Raw genomic sequence first — 22,631 nt, forward strand, 5'->3', positions numbered from 1 at the left:
AGTTAATTTGCACGAGCAACGCAAATGCCCGAGAGCACGGCTCTGCAAGGGAGGATGCGGCCGCTGGAGGAGCATCGTCAGGAGCGAGCGTGTGGGAGCCGTCTGCTGCCTCGCCAGACGTGGCGACAGTCACAGCAGGCTCCCAGCACGTCTCGCTCTGCGTCCTCCTCTGACAATTCGTACCGCGACGGTAGGTTTTCTAACAGATATTTTGCAAGTGTTGCCTGCCAAAAGGTGCATTGCACCAAATGGGACCTGAGGTTCAGCAGCGGCAGTGCCCCAAGCGGCTCTGAGCAAAAGGCGCTGGCAGCTGCTCTCCCTCCCCGGGGGACGTCACGCCAGGCCCAGGGCGGCTTTGCAACGGCCTCCAGCATTTGGGACCGAGGAAGTTTTCTCCTCTGAAGCAGGGTCACAGTAATCTGCTGCCTGGAAGCAAAAATTAATTCCTATTGAGAAACATGGTGCAAAGCTCTTGCAGAAGGGGTGTTTGCCAGGGGAACAGCCGGCTCTGGATCACACCTGTGGCCACCCGGCACTCCGCTACCTTCAGCCGCCAGCACAGCGCCCTTCGCTTTGCGTTGGGTGTTGCTCCACGTAACGCTGAGCGAGGGGCACGCGTACAGAGGGGCACAGAAACCCTACGGGCCTTACAAAACAAGACGCAGTCCTGCGCGACCTCCTGCTTGGGGAGGGGACGAGGAAACGTGCGGGTGACGGATCTTCGCGGCGTTGCTCAAGGCAAGGCGAGGAGGCACCGAGGTGCTGCAGCAATGCGCATTGCAAAGCAGCAGAAGGAGGAACTGACTGGGAAGCCTGAACTGTATTTGATTTGACCCGTTGACCACGTCACGGACTTGCCTCGGCTTTCGCAGCCTGTCACCTAACTCGGCCCCGCGGTTCGTCCCGCGGCCCGGAGCCCTGCGGCCGCCGGCGGGGCCAAGGCGCAGGCAGGGGCTCGGCGAGCGCGGCACGTCGGGTACCGCCGCGGCAGGGCCCCCTGCCCGGCCACGTCCCCGCTGCTCGCCCGTCCCCACCTCAGGCCAGCACCAATATTTATACAGCAAAAACGGCCGCGATTTCAGGAAAATCCACCTGCCCCCCCCCCCCCCCCAGCCCGTTAGTAAACGCGGCTCCGCTGCCCAAACACCCCGGTTCCCGCCGCTCCAGGCTCGCTCTTCCCCGCCGCTGCTCTTGCCGCATCTGGCGGCGGACGGCCGCGCCCTGACGGGCAGCGGAGCCGCGGCCCGGGGCCGGGGGGGCCGGGGGGGGGCCGGGGCGGCGGGGGCGGTGCGGCCCGGCCCCTCGCGGCGCCCGGTTGGCGGCCGCAGGGCGGGGGCGGCGCCGGGGCGGGGCGGCGCCGGTAAAGCGGCGGCGCGGGCGGCGCGGGCGCGCACCATGGAGGGGCAGCTGGCGCGGTGCAAGATCGTGGTGGTGGGGGACACGCAGTGCGGCAAGACGGCGCTGCTGCACGTCTTCGCCAAGGACTGCTACCCCGAGGTGCGCGGGGCCGGGCGGGGGGCGCGGCTCCCCCCCCCCCCTCCGCTCCGCTCCCCCCCGCTCACCTCCCTTCTCTCCCCCCAGAGCTACGTGCCCACCGTCTTCGAGAACTACACGGCCAGCTTCGAGATCGACAAGCAGCGCACCGAGCTCAACATGTGGGACACCTCCGGTGGGTGCGGGCGCGGGGCAGCGGCGCCGCTCGGGGCCCCCCCGGGGCTCGGGGTCCCCTCGGGCCGCCCCCCCGGGGCTCCTCCGGGGCTCCCTCGGGCTGCCCCCCGGGCTCAGGGCTCCTCCCCGGGGCTCGGGGTCCCCTCGGGCTGCCCCCCGGGGCTCCTCCGGGGCTCCCTCGGGCTGCCCCCCGGGCTCGGGCTGCCCCCCCGGGGCTCGGGGTCCCCTCGGGCCGCCCCCCCGGGGCTCCTCTGGGGCTCCCTCGGGCCGCCCCCCGGGCTCGGGCTGCCCCCCCGGGGCTCGGGGTCCCCTCGGGCCGCCCCCCCGGGGCTCCTCCGGGGCTCCCTCGGGCCGCCCCCCGGGCTCGGGCTGCCCCCCCGGGGCTCGGGGTCCCCTCGGGCCGCCCCCCCGGGGCTCCTCCGGGGCTCCCTCGGGCCGCCCCCCGGGCTCGGGCTGCCCCCCCGGGGCTCGGGGTCCCCTCGGGCCGCCCCCCCGGGGCTCCTCCGGGGCTCCCTCGGGCCGCCCCCCGGGCTCGGGCTGCCCCCCCGGGGCTCGGGGTCCCCTCGGGCCGCCCCCCCGGGGCTCCTCCGGGGCTCCCTCGGGGCGCTCTCCCGGGCTCGGGGCTCCCCGGGGGCTGCGGCGGCGCCGGGCGGTTGCGGCGGTGTCGCCCCCGGCGCGGTGCCCCCTCGGGGGGTTTCTTGGCGCGGGGGCCGCCTCCCTCGCGCGGCCCCGCGCTGCCTCGGGGGCTCCCCGTGCCTCAGCGCCGCCCCGTCCTTGGCCGTCCGGGGACACCAGCGAGTAGCGACAAAACCAGTTCTGGGGTGCGCGGCGAGGCGGGGAGGGAATGGGGAAGAAAACAAGCAGCGCCCTGCGACAGGAGACCTCACCTCGGCGAGGAATGCGCTGTGGGGACGCGCTCCCTTTCATCGCTCGCCCTGTAGCAACGTGCTCCGCTGCTTTTTGTGTTTTGTTTCGGCCTCCCTGCATCCTCAAGCCGTAGGTGCGGCTGTCCCAGCCCTCCACGCACCCTCCGAGACTCGCTGCCACGTTTTGGTGGGGGCACTGGTTGCAAGCGAACTGCCTGATGCAGAGCTGATAAAGATACTGGCATCTAGCAAAGCTTATGTGCGCCTCTTAATTTACATCCAGCAACTGTCTTGGCCGCCGTGCGTGTGTGGTGCAGCCAGCGCTGGGCTTGGTCAGTGCGTGTGCATCAGACTTGCTGGTTCTTCCCCCTTTGTTTCTGGAGTCGCAGTGAGAAATGAAGTCTTCTGGGTGTCCAAGAATAACAGTGAATTAGCACATGACTTAAGAATTTCTTTGCTCTTGTAAGTTCAAATTCCTTGCTATAATTTTGCATCCATCAAAGCTGTCAGGTTGGCCTGGCTTTATCTAGAGCAGTGGCTCTACTGACTCTTGGACTAGCTCTAATGTATAAGAAGTGCTTCTTGAGCCTGTGCTGGGGGCTTCCTGGCCGGGGAGGCATTGCTTGTGCTGCTTGGTGTGTCTTGAGGGGAAGAAGGGTTTTTCTCTTTGCCCGCGCGAGCCGTGCCGTGCCGTGCCGTGCCCAAGCTGGCAGATGCTCTCGGCGCCGCAGCAGCGGGAGAAGCGCTGAAGCACCGAGGCGGTGGGGCTGGCAGGGCCGTGGCTCCGCTCAGCCGCTCGCCGTGCTTGGTGCGCGGGCGGCTCCAACCTGGCGGCCGCTGCACGGCCGGCGCCGCCGAGCTGGCGTGGCGGCGCGAAGCCCTCGGACGCCGCAGCGGCACAGCCCTGACCACCGCGGGGAGCCGGGACGGCGTGCGGCCGGCAGCCGGCGGGGTTTGGGGCGCCCCTGCCGTTCGCCGGCCCCGTGCTCGGGGGTTTCCCGGTGGCAGCCTGCGAGAAGGGCCTGGGGGCATCTCGGCTGGACACTGACCAGCTTTGCTCTGCGGGGCCGTGTCCGAGATGGGAGACTTCAGCCTCGGAGCGTGCAGAGGCGTGCTCGATGCCCTGGCGTTTTTAGGAATTCTGCACAATGTTTGACTTTGATCTTACGTGTTAGAAGGAGAGGATGTGGTGAAGGGGCTTTAAAGCTGCGCATATGTATCTGACACCTGCACCTGATGCTGTTACGCTTTCATTTTGATCTTTTTAAACAAAAGCTATGTGTTTGTTTTATATTCCTCTCTCTATAGCCGGGGGGAAAGGGACTTTGATTCTTTCTCCCTTGTCCTTACGAAAAATGTAAGCCCTTTTTAACAGCTTGGTTGCAGATAGAGGTCACTAGACAGTTTTCCAGATAAATTCCCTTCTGTTGCAGCTGGAATTTGAAATTCGCAGGAGCTAGCTCTTCACTTGACAGTCCTGCGAAGCCACGCACAACCATTTTCCCTAGTAATCAAACTATATTTTTAGCTGCAGACTGCAGGCTGCTCTTCAGTTTCCACCACCCTTTGGTGATGCTCGTAAGCAGAAGCTCTGGTGGAGGAAGTTTTGCACAAGAGCAAGTCGAGCCAGCCGGGCTGATGGGCCCGGAGGGGGCTCACTGCCCTCCTCGTGCCGGACGGCTGGCGCCAGGGTCCCCTTCCCTCGCCGTCGCGGCCTCCGAAGCGGCCTCGCAGGCAGGGCTCGGCGGTGGTGCCGAATCCCTTCCCTGCCAGGCAGGGCAGGGGATGCTGCGGAGCCCGGTGCCCTTTGGGCACTTGCCCTCTCCTTGATAAGGACCCGGAGCTGAAGCTCGCGTCTCTCTGCCCTCCAGAGACCTGGATGGAGACCTGGGCAGGAGAGCCGATGCCCGATCCCCCCCACCCCCTTGCAGTCGGCTGCGAAAGGCTTTAGGGACTGCAGCGGCTGCGCGGGGCGAGCCGAGCGCTGCCCAGTGCTGGGGCGGGAGCAGCGTGCCGGGAAGCCGGCCCCGCGGCCGCACGCGCAGCAGCAGCTCCCCGCGCCTGGCGCTGATGGTGCTGCCACGGCGGCTGTCTGCCCCCCGCCCCGGGTGCACGGGGCTGGCCGGCGGGGCGACCTGGCGCGAAGCCTCGCGGGCTGCGTTTGTCTCTCCTGCTGAGTGGCGAATGCAGGCTGTGCTGTGTTAGAGTCCGTAAATCTAGCTAGAGACACTGTCGTGAGGTGAAGAGATGCAAAGGGGAATTGAATGGCTCTGAAATTGTCCTGGGGCCTCTGATTTCCTTTAAATGCCTTTTAACCATTTGCCCATTGAGTTTTTCTGAGGCTGGAGATGTCCCTAGGGAATTTCCAGCACCAAGAGCCCTTCACGAGGGTGGAACCCTGCTGCCTGGGGAGGGCAAAGGCTCTGCCCCGCTGCAGTGCCTTAACCCGTCCCTGCCCGGGAGAAGTGAGCGCAGGGCCGTGCTGACCCGGCTCCTCTCGCCTGCGGGTGCCCGTTGCAGCTCTCAGTTGTTTCTGTTTGAGTCAGTGCCACATCCAGGCAGCGTGAGAGTGAAATTGCTCCAGGTGCTGTTTCACAGCACAGCGGGGATGTCCCATTCCCCCTGAAAGCCTTTGCTGTGCGCTGTCTTTTTCAAGCCTCCGTTGAAAAGCAGTTTGGCCTCTTTGTGCAGGAGGGAAGGAGGGCAGGCGAGGAGCCACAGCGCTCCAGCACCGCCGCTCATGAGCCTCGCGGAAACACGAGTCTGCTGCTCTTCAGACTCCCATTCTGGCAAATTCTTCTCTTTGCTGTCTGTTGGCTGAATGTCCTTGGCACAGAAACGACTTCTCCGCACAGCCCGGATATCTTGGTGGCACAGGGAAACTCCTGTTTGACGGGATGCCTGCTGGCTTGGGAATGCTGCTCCCAAAAGGGCTGGGTGCTGGGTGCTTCCCGGACGCGCAGCACTGAAACCTGGCAGGAAGGGTTTCTTCCTTGCCTCTGTGCAGCTGGGTGCTGGAGGGCGGGTGGTTTTGTGACCGCTAGTAACGCTTTGGAAGGAGCGGGCGCCTTGCCTCTCCGTGCATCGGAGGTGCGAGAGGGAGCGCAACGACCGAGGTGCTGCTAGGAGCAGGGCTTCTCGGAGCGACGCGGTAGCTGTATTCTCAGCAAGACCCAGGTGCCTTCACGGGGCTGTTCAGCCTGGGAAACCCAGCGGATGCCTTGGGCAGCTCCCTCCCGCTCAGCAGCGCGTGGAGACTTGCTGCCCCCGTCAGTCACGCGAGTGGCCCCGGCCTGGCACAGGCGCCCGGGCTTCCCCGTCGCCTCCCCGGTGCCGCTCGGCCCTGGTCGAGCTCCCTCCCGGCCCTGGGTGCCGGCGGGAGGGACACACTCGGGCAGCGTGTGCCGCGAGGTGCCTTCCCAAGGCAGGTGCTAGAGCGTGGATCCTACCGGGCCCCCAGGCCTGAGGCTTAGCCTGCGTCGAGGCTTTGTTTCTCGGGAGGAGACCGCTCGGCGTGCGGCAGCCTGGGTGCAGGTCTTTGCTGGGGCTTTTGGCTCGAACGGGCCGAGTCCGGCAGGGCCGCTGGGGCTGCCTGTGCCTCGGCTCCCAGCGCCCGGCTCCAGTGCTGCGGCCACCTCTTCCTCGTGCAGGAGGATGCCCTGTCTCCAAAGGGTTTGCTGCTGCTTGCAATCTGATGCGGAGAAAAAATGCAAAGCTGCCCTTTGCATACAAAAATAACTCCTCCTGTGCCCCGTATCAAGGCTGGGAGTCTGCAGTAACATACTTGTGTCCCGTCTCAGCACAAATACATAGTTAGGCCTAAAAATATGTGCAGCTGGGTCATATTCTCAAGCAGGTCAGTAACCAGCGGGACAGAAGTTCCAAGAGTTGCAGCAGAAACAGCCGCCGAAATGCTTTTGCTTTAGTGGGCAGAGGCCGAACCTGTGACGGGCTGGAGCCGAGCTGCGCTCGGCAGGTACCGTGCAGCCCGGAGCATCGCGCTGCTGCACTGGGCACGGCGTGCCGCGAGGCTCCGTGGTGCCGCGAGGCTCCGTGGTGGCGGCCGCCCCTGCGGCACCTCCCGTCCTGCTGGGTAGCGCCGGGGCCGCGCGGTCCCCTCGCGGCTGTGCCAGGCTGGAAAGCTCCGCACCCGCCAGCCAGGCTGCCGCGTGTCCGGAGGGCTGCAAGGGGAGGGCGCTGAGTGCCAGCAGCGATGGCCGGCTGGCTGCCACCACCTCCCGGGCAAGGAAGGGCTTTCTGTGGAGTGGGTCTGTCTCCACCTCTGACCAGACCCTGTCCTGGAGCGCAGCACTGGCAGCTCTGGGACACGGCTCTCCCGTGCGGGAGGAGCACGTCCCGCAAGCATCCCTCTCCCCTCGCTGTGCTCCTGCGCCTGGGCAGGGCCAGTGGGACGGCAGCCGGCTGCCTGTGAGATTCCTCGGCGTGGCAGGGAAGCGCTGCGGCCCCGCTCCGTGTGGTGATGACGAGGATGCGGCTTTCCCTTGGTGCCGGGTCCTGAAGATAAGATCTCCACTCAATTAAACCACACAAGTTTACAGGCCCAGCCTTCCCTGTGGGGAGAAACCTTATCTGGTAGCCACGCAGCCAGGAGGGATCTGCTGCTTATGTACAGCAAACCTGAAATGTGCAGCATTGCATAAAGATAATTGCATGCGTTCAGCCCTTGGACAAGTTCCCTAAAGCCCAGAGCGTGTGGCAGATGTGCTGTGGGAATCTTGCCACTCCTGTTCTTTGCTGCAGCCCATCGAATAGATGACAGGCAGGTTGTGGCGGTGCCAGCTGCCCTTGTGACACAGCGACAGTGCCAGGAAGGGACATGGAGCTCCTGGTTGTCTCCCTTGTCAGCTGCCGCAGGCGGGATCTCCAGCATCCTTCTGCGGAGCCTGGACCAGCTACTCGCGCTGCCTCTGCAGCCGCCGCTGTCTCGAGACATGCAGGGATGCTTCCCCGAAGGTGCTGCCAGGAGCCTCCAGAGCTGCCTCGAAGTTGCAGAGTTTGCACGTGCATCTGAGCAAGCGCCTCTAGCCCTCCGTGCATCGGCGTGCGAGCAGGTACGGGGCTGGGTGAGGCAGCAGCGCCCTACGCCTGCCTTGGCAGGGACGTCTTCTGCCAGTAAATCCAGCAGAACAGCCTCCTGTTAAGTGACAAGTTTCCAGTAATGAGATCTGGAGAAGGGCCCAGAAATGCCACCTCAGCCCATGCAAATACCATTCCCTTCATCCTGATCACGTCCATCCTGAAGACATGCCAGCTGGGCTGTTTTGTAATTTACTCGTTGACTTTAAGTGCATCACAAGAATTAGGAGCAGAGGTTAATTGTCCGAGCTGATTAGCTGTTGTTTCAGTTATACACTTTCCACATGATTGCTTGTTCTGTGTCATGGAAGAGTTTCCTCTTTCTCTGGGTTTCAGGGGTTTACGCTAAAGTTGCACAAGCAAGAAAAATGGTGCAGCCGAGCCAAAGGAAAAGCCTATGTAAAAGACTTGGGGCTGATGGCCATGCTACTACTTGTGTGTGCCTCAGAGGATGGGACTACAGGTGCTTGGCAGTGGCTGGCAGTCCCCTCTGCTGCTTTCCGTCTCCCTCTGTCCGTGGTGGGATGCCCCATCTCTCCGGCAGAGACGTAGCGTCCCGTGTGCTGCTCTCGCTGGCAGGCAGGGCCTTTTGCGCTTTGAGGCAACTGGCTGACCCCAGCTTAGCTGCCCGGAGGAAAGGGGCCCTCCCATCCTGAGGCTCTGCCACGCTCGAACTTCTGAAGAACAAACTGTGGTCTTCACGTGGGTGAAACCCTTCTGAAGTTCGTGCCTGTAGGGATGGCAGAAGCTCTCCTTGCAGTGGATGCACCGTCAAAAGCGCTGCCTGCTTGGCTGGGAGGGAAACGGCCTCTGAGTGAGACCGCAGCTGGCTTCGTCTTTCTGCGACGTTGCTGCAGGTAGCGCGGGGGACGCGGGGCAGCAGATGGGCACCGCGTGGCTTGCGGGGTGGCGGCGCGCTGTGCATCTGCCTGGCGGTTCCCATGCAGACAGTCGTGTCCTCGCTGCCGGGTGGAGCCTGGCACGGCCGTGGTTCTGTTTGACCCTGTTTCGCTGGGTCTGCTCTGCTCTCAGTTCGACTCACTCTAATCTCTAACGTCACTGATCGCTTCTTGTTTCTAAACTGTGACCCCTGAATTCCTCAGGTCCTGCTTCAGAGTGTGCTGCTTGCTGTTGTCAAAGCCCCTGGTTATCATGTGTCCGTCTTTGTCACCAGTGCTTCAATTCCTGTCTCTGCCACTTGTCACTGTTCTGGGCTGGACCGCAATGAGCACTGTATTAGTGTCAGAAATACATTTCTTGAATCAATGGGATCTGCATTTTTTCCCCCCCTTTCAGACCATAACCAGCCAGGCAAGGGTCAGGGATCCTTAACCTGTCTCCGAGCCCCAGCTGAGCCGGGACCCGCAGGGTGCTCTGGAATATGCTGCTGCTCACTGATCTTCCAGCGAGAAATTTCTCTGATTTTCTTTCAGGAGAGAGGGTCTGGTTTCACACTGGGAAGATGAAATTGGTCTCTGAACTCCTGACAGTTCAGATCATTGTCTCCTTGATGTGCAGCTATTGCAGCATCAGAAGCCAATTTCGGGGCCCCTGCTTATAAATCCCATCAGTACTGATGGTACAGGCAGTGTGAGGGGCATTTACGTGCTCTGGTCTGTGTGCCAGGGGAGCCTGGAGCCGTGGAGCCGTTTCTCTTCACATGTTGCTTTCTGCCTTTATGAAGGCATCTCACATCTTCAAGGCAGCGATGTAGGTCTGCAGAGTTTGCCATGCTCCTGGTTCCACGTGAGCGAGGGACTGGCTCTGGGAGACTCCTCCGGGGATGCTGGAGGCAGGGCTCCCTGGGTCTAAGTGGGCGACCTTGCAGACTGATTCATGGCGGAGGAGGAGTTGTCTTGGGCGTTCTTGCAAAGTGGGAAGTGCCAGCAGTATTTCCAGAGGAACTGGCAGCTGGAGGCATGTACGGGACACCGTGGAGGCAGAGGAGACCATGGGCGAGGCTGCTGTCAGACATGAGTGCATGTGAAGCTGCCTCCTTGTAAATGAGTATCTGAGCCCACCTTTAGCTGGGGAGGCTCCTGTGCCCAGGCTGGGACCTGCCTATTTCCCTTAAATGCCACCTGGGCCTTTGTATGGTCCAGTTTAGTTCAGTAAAAAGAACATGGAAGAAAAATTTCTTTCACAGTCCGTACCCAGGAGGATGAAGGGACTAGCCACGACCTCTGGGGCTGTTCAGCTGATGCTGCTCTCGTGTTCCCCGAAGCTGGATTCCCTCCTCCCTCCACTGTGAACTCTGACATTGTTTCTCTGGGCTTATTTCCCCCTTTCTAGCAACGGGGAAGTATTTTAGGGTGACTCTGTGTCCTCTTGGTGCATCTGCAGAGGAAATGGCAGCTCTGAAGTATTCTGGATTTCTTAGAAAACCAGCTGAGATTTTTGCAGGCTCACCATGGGGACTGTCTGGCCGTTCTTACCCAGGGTGTCTGGGACAGCTGCCACTTCTGCCTCTTTCATTCACTGTCAGGTTTTCAATCCAGCATTTTTATGCTTCCCCCTCGATGGGCCCTGGGAGGAGACAATAGCTGGGCTGTTATACGGGGATATGTGCCTTTCTCATGCAAATGAGCTGCATGCATTGGGCGAGTGCATTCAAAGTGGTACCGAGGCCAGCTTCTCCCGGGGAGGTGGGTGCTGGGTGCCAGGAGGGGAGCACCCAGCTGCACCGCTCCGAGCTGCCCCAGCTATTGCCCTCTCCGTCCTCAGCGGCGGCTTTCTCCGTGGGCTGCTGTGCACCATTGAGGCCCAGGCTGGAAGCAGCTGGGTGGATTGTTCCATGCCCAGCACGTCTCTGATTTGCACAGGGATTTTTTCAGTTTTAAAGGTGTGATATAAATAAAATATCATGTTGTTATTAACACCTTCATCATCATCTGCACTGCCAGAGAAGCAACTCATCATGAGAGCTATCACACTCACTGGCACTTCATGTAATATTAACCAGGATGGCAGTGTCTGGAACATGAATGTGGGGAAGGGAAGTGGTGACTGATCCTCTGCGTCCCCAGTCCCTGAGCAGACCACTGCTGCAGCTGCATGGCTGTGCTCCGGGCCTGGAGGGCTCCCTATCCAGCCTGTGAGGGTGAGGAAGGGGCTCGGAGTCGTGCCCCTCTAGTCATAGCTTTTGCCACTAGTACGCTGTTGCCCAGATAAATTTCTTTGCCAGCTGGAGTTGTGGATTCACATCCAGGAAGCCCTGCTTAACCCCGGGAAGCACTGAGCACATATTCCCTGATACACAGGGACTCCGAAGGGTTTGAGCCCCCGTCTTGGGAAGTGCTGGAGAGCTGGGGGCTGGCGAAGCTCTGCGAGGAACGGCTCGGATCCGTGGTAGTGGAAGGGGTTGTCTTCTCGCGTCTGATGCTGGCTGAGAAGTGGTGCAGGCCTCTTGCCATGGATGGAGGTCAGGATACTGCGGCAGCTTGGTTCTCTGGACAAAGGCTTGGCTGCACTGGCAGTGGGTTTTCTCTAGCAAAGAACATCCTCTGGAGTCTCTTTAAAGTCTGCTGGGAGGTGACCCAGTGCTCTTTGGGCTTGTTGATGCAGCACTTCAGAAAGTTGGGATGAATTTCTGCTTCCTTCTGTGCGGATGCTCTTGGCTGTCCCTACAGAAAGCAGCCTGCGCTGCAGCAGTTCTGGCTGTATGGGAAGAGCTTACAGTGAAACCTCCGAGTCAAGTGCAGTGCTGAAAAACGTAGGCCTTGGCAGTGCTCTTCTCTGTTTCGAGCCAGAGCCGGCTGGGGGTGGTGGGAGCCCCTTGCGGAGCGGATCGTGGCTCTGCATGCATATTTGCTTTCCTGGTTTGCAGTGTGCTGTCGTTGGATGGAGGGTGCCTGTGTGAGGAGGCTCGTTATCTCTCAGAACAGCTAATAAGGAACAAATGAAGATTAACACCATGTTGGTGTAGATGAAACAGCACATTTCTGTCCGCTGCCCAAGAGCAGGCTCCCTGGCAGAGTCACGCCAGGTATTTCGAGGGGCTGCCAGCTGATAAGGAAGAGGAGCTATTCATGGCTGGATCTGCCTCTGAATTTCAGACAGCAACAGCGTGGATTTTATTTTTAAGCTGCTTTTGGTGGCCAGCTTGCTCCAGTTTTCTCTCTTTAATCACAACCAGATGCAGATAGGTCCCGTTTCATGCAAACCTGGGTGCCAAGTGGGAGAATGACTCACGCAGTAAAGGGAGGCTGGATCTGCAGACACACAAGCCTTGGGTGCATGTGTGCTTGGAAGTGCCAGACTATAGGTCTCTAGGGTGTCTTGCTGGAATATCCGAGAGGCACTGAGTACTCAGATCTAATAAAACTGGAGACCTGGAGCTGAAGGAACTGAGGCTTTTGTGTTTTGGTTTCTTTTCTAAATGTCAAGCTCAATGAAAAAGTAATAGATGCAAAAGCTAAAGCAATAATCCCCCAAAGAGAATTCCCTGTTCAACAGAGACCTCTCTAAAGAAAGCTGGGAATCACCCGAGTCTGGAGCACAGCAGCTCCCCTGCTCTGCCGGACGCCACGGACCATCCGCCTCCCTCGGTCCCCCGGGATGGGGCAGAGCTGCTCTGCAGCAGAGGCTGCAAGCATCGGCTCTCACAGCTGCCAGGAGGACGTGTGAGTCGAGCTGCCCGTGAAGGTGCCAGCTCCTGCTCTTTGGAGTTGGGAGCAGAAGGTTATTGAATACGAAGGCAGTTTTGATCTCATTAAGAAAATGAGGCTCTTGACCTAGAGCAACCCTTCCCTCGCCTCCTCCCCGTCGGCGCAGGGATCTTCGCTCCTGCGGCTCACGGATGGGGGGAACGCATCGCCTGGCACCGGAGCGGGGACAGCGGCAGCCCTGCGGCTGCACAGATAACGCCCGGGCTGTGCTTGGCTGCTCGTGGCGCGCGGGCTCTGCCCCCGGCAGAGCTGCCGGAGGAAGCAGCAGGTTGCTATGACACAGCTTGCGGTAGCAATGCTCGTGTTGAAAGGAGCCAACCCCACCTCTACAAGAGGGAGCGTTCCTGGGCTGTGAGGGGGGCAGATTTATCTGCAGTGCTTACGTAAAATGAGGAACGGCAGGGAGAGGACGGGTGTGGGAACGCTTTCCTGACAGGTGAGGCAGGGGCCCCTGCCTGGGGCAGGCACCTTTCTGCGCGCTGGGGAAAAGGCATGGCCCCGAGAAAGGATCCAGCGAGTCTGAGCATGCAGAAGCAGCGCTGGATCCACAGCCTGTCTGGTAACCTGTCTGAAGGGGACCCTGGTGCTGCCTCCGCTTCGGCGGGAACGGGATCACCTTGCTGCGCTGCAGGAATACGGGAGGGAGCAGTTTGCTCACGCCAGCCCGATGCTGGAGCATCAGCAGTCTGCAAGCCCGGGACGCAGGGTTGCCCCCGCGCACCTTGCCTCCTTGCGCACCAGCCTGAATCCCCTGTCCCCAGAGCTGGCGAAGGCACAGCGGGGACGGCTTGTTTCCATGGAGAGAGCATGACTTTCCCTCTAGGAAGAGGGCTGGGTTTTCTGCAGAGGATCAGGGTCTGTTTCTTCTGTGCTGGATCCCAGCTGCTTCTCTTTGCAGTGACTTTGCATGAAAAAAGATCTCGGCAGTGGCTTTGCTAAGTGCCAGGAGCGTGGGGGTGCCGATGCCTTTATGCTCTGCAGGCCGGCAGCAGCACGGCTGTCGTCCGGAGGAGCTGGACGTACCTGTTGCGGATCTCGTGGTGAATCCAAATGAGCATCAAGTCGCAGGGCCCTTGCCCCAGGCTGTTGCAGGGCTGGCGGGGCCGCACGGGCACGGCCGGCACTGCCAGCTGGAGCACGCCTCGGCACCGCAGGCCGCGCAGGTTCCTGCACGGACCGCCCGGGACGTCCTTGGATCCCAGTCTCCTTGGAGCTGGGCAGGATTTGAGGAGACGACACATCTCGGCGCTCAGCCTCTCCCCTGCGGGCTTTGGGCGGAGGAGAGGTGGCTGCGGCGGGGTCTGCTCTCCCGGCTTCGTCCCGCGCAGCCATCGGGGTGTCTGCGAGGCGCCTGGCGTGCAGCGGGAGAGCCCTGGCCCTGGCCCTGGCCGCGGCCGTGCCGGGGGGCCGTGCCCCGCTCTGTGCTGCGGACCGGCCGTGAGCCCCAGCGCAGCCCCGGAGCCCGAGGCCCCCGCGGAGAATCGGCCCTTTCTCTCGCACGCTCAGCCGAGGCAGATCCTCGTCCTCCCGGAACCATAAGCCACCATCATCCATAATTCATCAGGTGCCGAACTTCATCAAGGAGCCGTTTGACACCGGGGCCGGGTGCTCCACCCTCCTCCCGGGGTGGGAAAGCGCTGGCTCCGAGTTCTCCCAGGGCGCCGCGCAGGAAGCGCATCCTGTTTCCTCAGCCTCGGGCGGGCGAGTCTTTTTTCGGAGGAGGCAACTCAACAAGGACTCTGGTGTCTCTGCTTCCCCTCTTGATAAATAAACATCTGCTTCTCATCCCTCCAGGAAGTTTCAGCCATTGTAAAGCCAAATATAAAACTGAAAAAGTGTTTTTAAGTAGCAATGAGCTGATTGCTCCATTACTGTTTGCTGAGGCATTTACAATCGTACACAGAATGCACTTCAAATAAAAACATTATGGGACAATGACTCTAATGGCTGAGATTTGCACCGAAGGGTTGTGCGTGCGTATGTGTGTGCGAGTGTGTGAGAAGCCGTGCTGGATTCGGACTGGGCATTCTGCCTGCTCACTGAGAGAGCCTGCAGAATACAGAATCATCCCCTCTGATTTATAGCTTGTTCTCCAAATCCTGGCACATCTTTTATATACAAAAAAGAATCTGTCTGACTTTTTCCAGTATAAATCCAGTGCAGAAGGCAGCTCTTTTTTTACCTGTCTTAAATTCTCACAATCTCTGGGAGCAAGCTCCCCTCTATAAAGATAACCAGGCAGGAGGGAGTAGGAGCACAAATGCATTACTGCTATTTTGCTCTAGTGAGAGGGCTCCATAAAAATGAATGCAATCCATGTCTGTGTTTGAAACGCACACAGATGAACCAGCTGCGACAGCAGCAGCAGCATTCCTTGTCTGCTGCCTCCTCTCAGCTACACCTTGCTGCCGTTAGTGCTGCAGCAACTGCATGACAAGTAACAGAACAAATACGCAAGGGTGGAGAGAGGCATGTGTTGCTCTACAATATCACAGCCCTTCCGAGCTCCCTTCTCTGCAGAGTGCCAGCATGCCCTGCCAGCACGGCTCCACTGCCTCTTGCTGACCAGATGCTTACTCGGGAGGGAGAGGGGTGCAAAAGTTGCATTTATTTCTAGTCTCCAAAGGGATAAGTCTAAGAACACAAGGACAAAACCTTGGGATATCTCAGGACAGCTGTCTTGCTCGTTGTACTTGGTGTGATTGCAGCAGGCTCTCTAGTGCCAATGGCTTTTTGGTGTTTGCGGGGAAGAGACAGGAGCCAGCAGAGCTCTGGGAAAGCAGGGCTGCATGGAGAGCACGGTTTCCTCTGTGCACCTCTGTATGTCATTTACCCTAGGCTATGCTGTTCTGAATGAGAGATGAGATGGGCTGTAGTTTCATCAGAAGGACCTTGACCCTCAATAGCAGGTATTTGCGTTGTTGGCTGGGTGCTGATGTGCAGTTTTTGTCTTGTATTTCTCAAGAGACCAGCTTGCTAACCATGATGTCCCCAGCTCTTATTGGAATTAAAAGATCTCTTGCTTGACAGAGAAGGCTACGGCTTCTAGCCTGCCCGTACAGGCAGTTGGTGAGACGAGACTTTCTGCTCACAACTCTCCTCTCTCTCCTCTCTGCAGGCTCAGCGTATTATGATAACGTCCGTCCCTTGGCCTACCCCGACTCAGATGCGGTGCTCATTTGCTTCGACATCAGCCGCCCGGAGACCCTGGACAGCGTGCTCAAGAAGGTCAGCGCCTGGCAGGGGTCCTCGCCTGTGAGACGGGGTGTTCTGCAGCAGCACGTGGGGCTAGTTTGGGGTCCTGCTCTCAGGCGCTGTGATCAGGGCTGGAAGCTCTGGCCCAAGTGGCCTGACCTTAGCTGGAGTTGGCATACGCAGATGAGGATGGTCTGCTGCTGCCAATCCTCATATTGGCTGTAGCAGAAAGCAAGATATTTCCATTTGAAAGGAGCCCTGTGGATAATGTAGCTCATGGTAGCTTGCAGGGGAGGTATCTGTGTGTATGCACATGTGCAAATGGGGGGAGAGAGGGAAATGCAGGGCATTTGTTCTGTTTTTAATGAAGACCTTGGAAAGTGTCGTGCATCCCTTGTTAGCGTAACCACCAGTTAGTGTGTTATGAATTGCTTGCAGCAGTCGAGAGGTGGCCCCTGGTGCCTTTTTCCATGCAAGCAGAGTGCTCAGTTTGTTGGCTGTCCCCTCATTTCAGCATCTGCACAGCAGAAAGTACAGCAATCAGTTCCCTACAGCTTGACAACAAGAATAATGAGCTGCGGGCACTGAATTTCAAGCCTGTACATGAATAAAATGAAGTGGCACAATGCCACTGGACTGGAGAGCACGCGGGGCCTTGAACGCTGTCACCCCGACAGAGCAGACTAGCCCAGGCCTGCATTAGCAGCTGGGAGCGTCTGCCTGCAGGTAGCACCTTGCAGCAGAGCCGCTCTTCCTGGCGGGCAGCTCTGCCAGCCCCCGGGAGCCCCGCGGGGACGTGGCCCACGGTGCAGCACCCCCGGCCGGCTCCAGCGGGCCCGGGCGTGCGGAGCCCGGAGGGGAGGGCGGCATCCGTGCGACAGCACGAAATCCAGCAGCGCAGGGTGCTGCCCGGGGAGCTGCTAAATGTCCTCCTTACCCTTCTCATCCTGGAGCGCCCTGGTCCTGGCTGCTCCGTGCCTCGTTCCGGGACGTTCAGGGAGCTGCGGTTTCGGTGCGCTCTCCCGGCTGTGCAGGAGGACGTTTGCCGCTGCATCCTGCCCCAGCGGTGAGTCATGGCTAGCATCCAGCTCGTGAAGCCCTCTGAGATACTGAGGAGTGACGGGCACTGCAGACCGTAAGTGATTCCTGTCATTTTCCTCAATGAGCCCCAAGCTCCTGGGGCTGGACTGGCCGCTGTCTGAGCACGTCACAGCGTGGTGACTGCCCTTTCAGCCCCTCTGCATTTTGCCAAATGTTGTGCTGAAGCAAAAGCCTCTTATTCAGCGGCTGGAAGAGCTGAGAAGCGGAGCTGGGGCTCCAGTGTCCTGGTGAGGGGACAAAGACCCCTCAGACAACGCGGTCAATGGCTCAGTGTTCAACTCCCAAGCAGTTCCCAGTACAGAGCTTGCTGGGCAGAGGCAGCCATGCTTCATGTGGACTCAGAGAATTCACTCCTCAGCTTGCGAGTCAGCAGAATAATAATGCAAGCAAATTGCTTACACCTTAACGAGCTGCAAACCCACTAATAATTAGCTGGAGCTGACATTTATTTATGTGTCTCTCTGCAGATACTCTTTATGTGAGACTCTGCACTGCTCAGTGCAAGGTCTTCCCTGTGCAGCCTCACAGATGCTTCAAATACTGTTAGGCAATGTCTTTTTGATATGGTGGCTTAAAATAAACCCTAAATCACAAGGGATTTCTTAAGTGCCTCTGAGTAGATGCCTGGTTTCCTTTGGTGCAGGCTTACAGCCTACAGAGGTGAGGAGAATTCCTAAGGCACCGTGAAGTTGAAATGGGGTTTAGCTTTTGATATCAGGCGACTAAGGAGAATAACAGTGCCTCTTCCAGCCGTGGGCAAAGATGCTAATTCAGCAGAGGAAATCTTTATTATTGCTGCCCATCTGGGATGCAAAATAGGAACTCGCTTTTGATTTGTAGGACCCTAGTTTATATAAACAGCATGTACAAGTGAAGGAGAAGGAGCCACCTGAGAGAAGGCAAACAAACAGCTTTTCAGTTTGTACGAAGCTGGTTTTCATGGGGTGGTGCCTTCATTCAGACAGGTCTTGACAGTGCAGCAGATCTCAGCTCCCCACGTGGGTGTCGGCTGTGTGAGAAGGGGGTCACACCACTCCACGGACCAGGGAACCCTACGTCATTACGGACATCCGTGACCTTCTGCTGGTTAGAGGTGACCCTATAGCTCCATCTCTTTGGGGATTCTCACCCCTTGGGTAAATCCGAAAGCTCCGAAAGCATTATAGCATCCTCCTCTTCCTGGCGCTTTAGCCCTTGACAGCCTGTGGCCGACACCAGAGACTTCCACAAGCCGAGCAGCCCGGCGTGTGCCGGCGGGGTGGAGATGCGTGCGAGTCCCGCTAGACGAGTGTCCCTGGCAGCAGGGAGGGCAGTTCATGGTGGAGCAAATATGAGCCAATCTCCTCGTGGAAAAGAAATGTTTTCCTTATTTTGCAGTTGCTTTGTTCAGATATTTGACCAAATGTAACCTGTGTCATCCTTAGCACTTCCTTTCCCCACCAGGTTATGGACACCAGGTGGTGGGATTTTTTTCTTCTTCTAATTGCCTAGGGTATAGGCTTTACCGTCAGCTCCTGTGGCAGGAAATTGCTAATTCCAAATGACACCTTTAGCCAGTGGTATCTCTGCTTATCATCTGCCCGTTACTTCAAAAGCACTAGACATGCAAGCAGGGTGTTGGCACACCGATGGCGACTGTGCAAGTCTCCTCTGGCAGAGGTCACAGGTGATGGTTTTATTTACTGCTGCAGACACTTAGCTGCAGATTGAGCATTCATTTTTTGGAGCTCTAAAAAGTCCATTAGTGCCAAGGAAGTGGATGTTTGCCCTGACCTTCCATTGCTTCAGCTCTTTATTTCCCTAGCTGTAACTATACTCTGAATGTCTTAATGTCTTTAAAAATGTGGCTCCCCATGATAAACAAATAATGAGTGTGCTGTGCAAATAGCTCCCTGCTGACTGTGCTCCAAAAGGCTCAGCAAGGGTGACCTTTGGAGTCCCAGGTCTGTGCACCAGACCGTGCGGTCATTATTTTTCCATAGTCATACCCAAGAGAGGTCTCCAGAGACCCAGGGCAGGAGGTGGCAGCTTAGGCTGAGCCTGTTTGCAGGACATACTGGGACAAGTGCGCAGAAAGTTATCCGAGAGGCACTCTAGTTATTCCCATCCCTACCTGTGACAGTCGTTAAAGTGCCCTGATGAGCTAATCACCATCTTAACAGCTGTGACCCCAGTTTGGAAAAGCCATACGCACCACAGGCTTGGCCTCTGAAGCCTGCTCTCCAGGACGATCCCATTAGAGCCTCATGTTATATTCAGAACCTTGAGAGCTGCCTGCCCCGTGATTCCCGTCTTCGGCACAGCGTCCAGAGCCGTTCCTCGCCGGCACGCTCACTGGGGATGAGGGCACGCGGAGCCCCGCTCGCCGTGGCGGCCGCCGTCCGCCGTGTCCTCGACCTGCAGCCCTTTCCCGCTTCCCGAGATCTGGGCACGTCGGCCTCAGCACGGACAAAACCGCCGCAGGCCTGGGATGGGGCGCTGCGGGCCTGAGGCACGCGAGCATGAAACGGGCACTGCAGTGGCTGCCAGCAGCAGTCCCAGGGCTCCGGCTTGTTCGGCTCCAGGTCCTGCGCGGAGACGTGCCGGGTCAGGCTGGCTGGGCAGAGCATGTTCTGATGGTCAGGAGGTGCTGGGGGCCAGGGCTCCTGCGTGTCGTTCCCCTGCAGAGAGGGGGGAGCGCAGCTCACTGCTGTGCATCACCGAGGCCACGAGTCAGGGCTTCGGAGTCCTGTCCTTGGCCGGGAGGCATGGAAGAGCTGTGGCTGGAAGGTGCTGGCCGATACGAGCTGATGTCCTGATTCTCCTGGCCTGCACTTTCCTCCAGGGCTGAGGGGGTTTAGACGGGGCTCTAGGCCCGGTCTGAAAGGGGCTGGGTGCAAAGGGCTGAGACCCTGCGACTGCCTCTGAGTTTCCAACCTTTGTCCTTCTGCAGGCTGCCTGTTGCCAGAATCATCTTGATGTGGAGGGGCCAGTTGGTCTCCTGCGGTGCCTGTTGCACAAGCTGCCTCTGAACATTTCCTCTCTCTTGTCCTCTCTGCAGTGGCAAGGGGAAACTCAAGAATTCTGCCCCAATGCAAAGATTGTGCTGGTTGGCTGCAAGCTGGACATGCGGACAGACCTCAACACCCTCCGGGAGCTTTCCAAGCAGCGCCTCATCCCTGTCACTCACGAGCAGGTGGGTCTCGGCAGCCACCCCGTAGGGTTCCCAGGGAGGGAGGCGGGGGCTTTTCTCGAGGCGTATTAGTACAAGGAAGCTCAGCAGCAAGTGACCCTCTGAGCCAGGTCTTGGCCTGAAGCTGTTTTGGTCTTGGCTAATGGAGCAGACTCTGAGCTGCTCATCTCGCAGCACTCTTCTCCCTGCCCTTGGGGAGAACTTGACTTATTCCTGATGCTCTGCTGAACAACCTTCTGGTTGGTAGCTGAAATGTCTTTCCTCAAAGGTGGTGGAGATGCCTGATTTGACAAGCTGAACCATCTAAAGGGGAGGGCGCAGGAGGTGTTTCTGTGTTTCTTAGCACAGCATAGCTCTTTCTGCTCTGCAAGTGACTCTTCTGCTTAGGTTCCGTGTTGGGGGCAACCACTGCTGGCGAGGAGGCGAGTCGTGGCTGGAGGGTCTGCTGCTGGACTCTTCTGTCCCCAGCTCCTCATTGTGGAGACCCACAGCCACTTCTGGGGGCCAGAGGATGGCCCTGGCGAGAGGGGCTGTGCAGGCCCTCAGCTGAGGAGGTAGCACAGTGCGGGTGACAAGGGTCAGCACCCCAGGGTCCAGCACCCTTGGAAGCCTGCTTCGTGCTTGGGCCCCACCAGGTCAAGGAGCAAGTGCCCGGCTGGCTGACAGCCAGATCTCTGGTGCAGAGCTGGGCTCGGGTTCCTCCCCCCGGGGAGGGTGAGGCCTGGTAGTGGTAACAGCTTGCTGCTGAGGAGCTGCAGTGACCTGCAGCTGCATCCTGACTTGGGCACGGCGGGTCTTCCAGGCTCGCTGGCCCTGCACGGGCTCCGGACGGGGAGCTGTCGGGAGGAGGGTGCACCTCTGCTTCAGAGCCAAAGCTCGGCTGCTGCTGGGAGAGCAGCACGCAGGCACGTGGCGCCTGGCATCACTGTCTTCTCGGGAGGCCACGCTCACACCTAGTGCCCTTGCACACACTTGCGCTTCAGTTACGGAGGTGATGAATAAATGCCGTGGGAGTGGCTCCCCGCTGTGCCCATGCTTTCGTTGGGCCGCCAGCACAGACCGAGCTGAACGTGGTGTGAAAGGATGCTCTCTGCGGAGCGCTGACGTCCTAACCTCCTTTCCTCCTCTCCCCACCCTCTCTGGATCGCAGGGCAGTGCGCTGGCACGGCAGATCGGGGCAGTGGCCTATGCAGAGTGCTCCTCCAAGGTCTCGGAAAACAGCGTGCGGGATGTGTTTCACGTGACCACGCTTGCCTCGGTGAACAGGGTGCACAAGAACTTGAAGCGCAGCAACTCCAAACGGGGACTGAAGCGGGCATCGCAGATGCCTGGCAGGACGGACTTACTGAATGACACAGAGATCAGGAAAGACCGAGCCAAGAGCTGCTCCATCATGTGAAAAACAGGCTGTAAATAATGTGTGTGTATTGTCCATTTTGTACAGTAACTGGCCCAGACGAGGGCATGGTGCTGGCTGCGGGGCCAGCCTGCCTTTCCAAAGCCTTTCTCAGTCTCTAGGGCTGAGCAAAGGTCCTAGCTGCAAACCAGGGTGCATGAGTCACCCCCCAACCACGGAGACCTCTGGACTGGCTGTTGCTGTGCTGATTGCTTGGGGTAAAGGAACCACTTGGCAGAGGAGTATTCAGGTGCTGGAAAGTCTGCGACTGGGTGAACAAAGCGAGAGGGAGTGATCCTGGGTGTGTGTCACTCGCCTGCACACACGGCCCAGGCTCCATGCGCACGTGCAGCTGCAAAGACACACGCAGCATGGGGCAGTGGGCTGTGTGGGATCTGGGATGGCGAGTGGGAGCGGGAGGAACTGTTAGCAGCAGAGTGTGTTCGGGGGAAGGTGCTATTGCGATCGTCCTTTAGAAGAGAGGCGACGTTTGCGTCGGTGCTGCCTTCAGCTAGGCTGGACGGCAGGTCACTGGGAAGGTGCAGGTCTGGGCCGGAGCTGGGAGGGAAGGTGCCCTGGGGAGGAATCTTAACCTGATGAGACGACATGGTAGCCTGCCCTCTGCAAAGGAAATCAGTACATCGCTCGTTTCGAGTTATTTTAGATACTCAAACTCCGTTTGAACAGAGGTGAAAAGCAGCAGGGTGGATCTGGCTCCAGGGGGGAGGTCGATCCCAGCAGAGGCATCCTGAGAATTGTGGTTCCCTTCAGCAAGCAAATGCTCCTCGGGAGCTTGTGTCCCAGCTGCTGACAGCCTGGTTAGTCGCCGAACCGCTCCTGCCATGGGCAGCTGCACTTCCGAGGCACATCGCTTCCGAAAAAGCAGACTGCAGTGACTGTCCATATCCTGTTCTCCACCCATTTCCAGCTGCAGATTGTGTTGCATGGTGCTGTGTTTGTCTGGTTCAGATAACCAAAAAGATTGTGTGTGTATCTGCACCCTGCCTCCGCTGTGGCAGTGGGAGGGATGGTGCTTCCTGCTCTTCTTGACATGCTGTACAGCCTGCTGCCAACACCTCTCATTGCTTCTGCTGCTGCCCTCTCTAATGCCTTTGACTACAGTGTTAGCCTTGACTTGATGTCACATAGACACTTTAAGGAAAAAAAAAATCTGCTCCATTGCCAGATTCAGCTGTGTCAGTGGGCTACAGGAAACAAATAAACATCACTGGAAAATGCACAGTGCTTGACTCTGTTTTTAATAGCCAAACTACGCATCCTCTCAAAATATCTTACTGCCTCACTTCTGTTTGTGTCCTGACATCATCTGTCTTGAAATCCACTCACACATGCACACATGCGATGCACTTGCTTAGCTGCATGTGCTCATTTTGGAGCGGAGCCGCCTGCCTGAATAGCCCCTCGCTCCCTCCTGGACCCCTGTGCAGGATACTGTGCAGCGTTCGCAG

The 22,631-nt window shown here is 58.8% G+C and overlaps 1 protein-coding gene across 1 annotated transcript; it reads left to right on the forward strand.

Annotated features, from left to right (window-relative positions):
• Window positions 1-1,346: 1,346 nt before the first annotated feature.
• On the forward strand, window positions 1,347-22,402 carry RND2 (Rho family GTPase 2). Its single transcript, XM_064524831.1, has 5 exons — window positions 1,347-1,497; window positions 1,582-1,669; window positions 15,417-15,526; window positions 19,635-19,769; window positions 20,917-22,402. The coding sequence occupies exons 1-5, from the start codon at window positions 1,396-1,398 to the stop codon at window positions 21,163-21,165; spliced, it is 684 nt and encodes a 227-aa protein (XP_064380901.1). The 5' UTR covers window positions 1,347-1,395; the 3' UTR covers window positions 21,166-22,402.
• Window positions 22,403-22,631: the final 229 nt, after the last annotated feature.

This window comes from Dromaius novaehollandiae, chromosome 22, assembly GCF_036370855.1.
Source record: "Dromaius novaehollandiae isolate bDroNov1 chromosome 22, bDroNov1.hap1, whole genome shotgun sequence".
NCBI lineage: Eukaryota > Metazoa > Chordata > Aves > Casuariiformes > Dromaiidae > Dromaius > Dromaius novaehollandiae.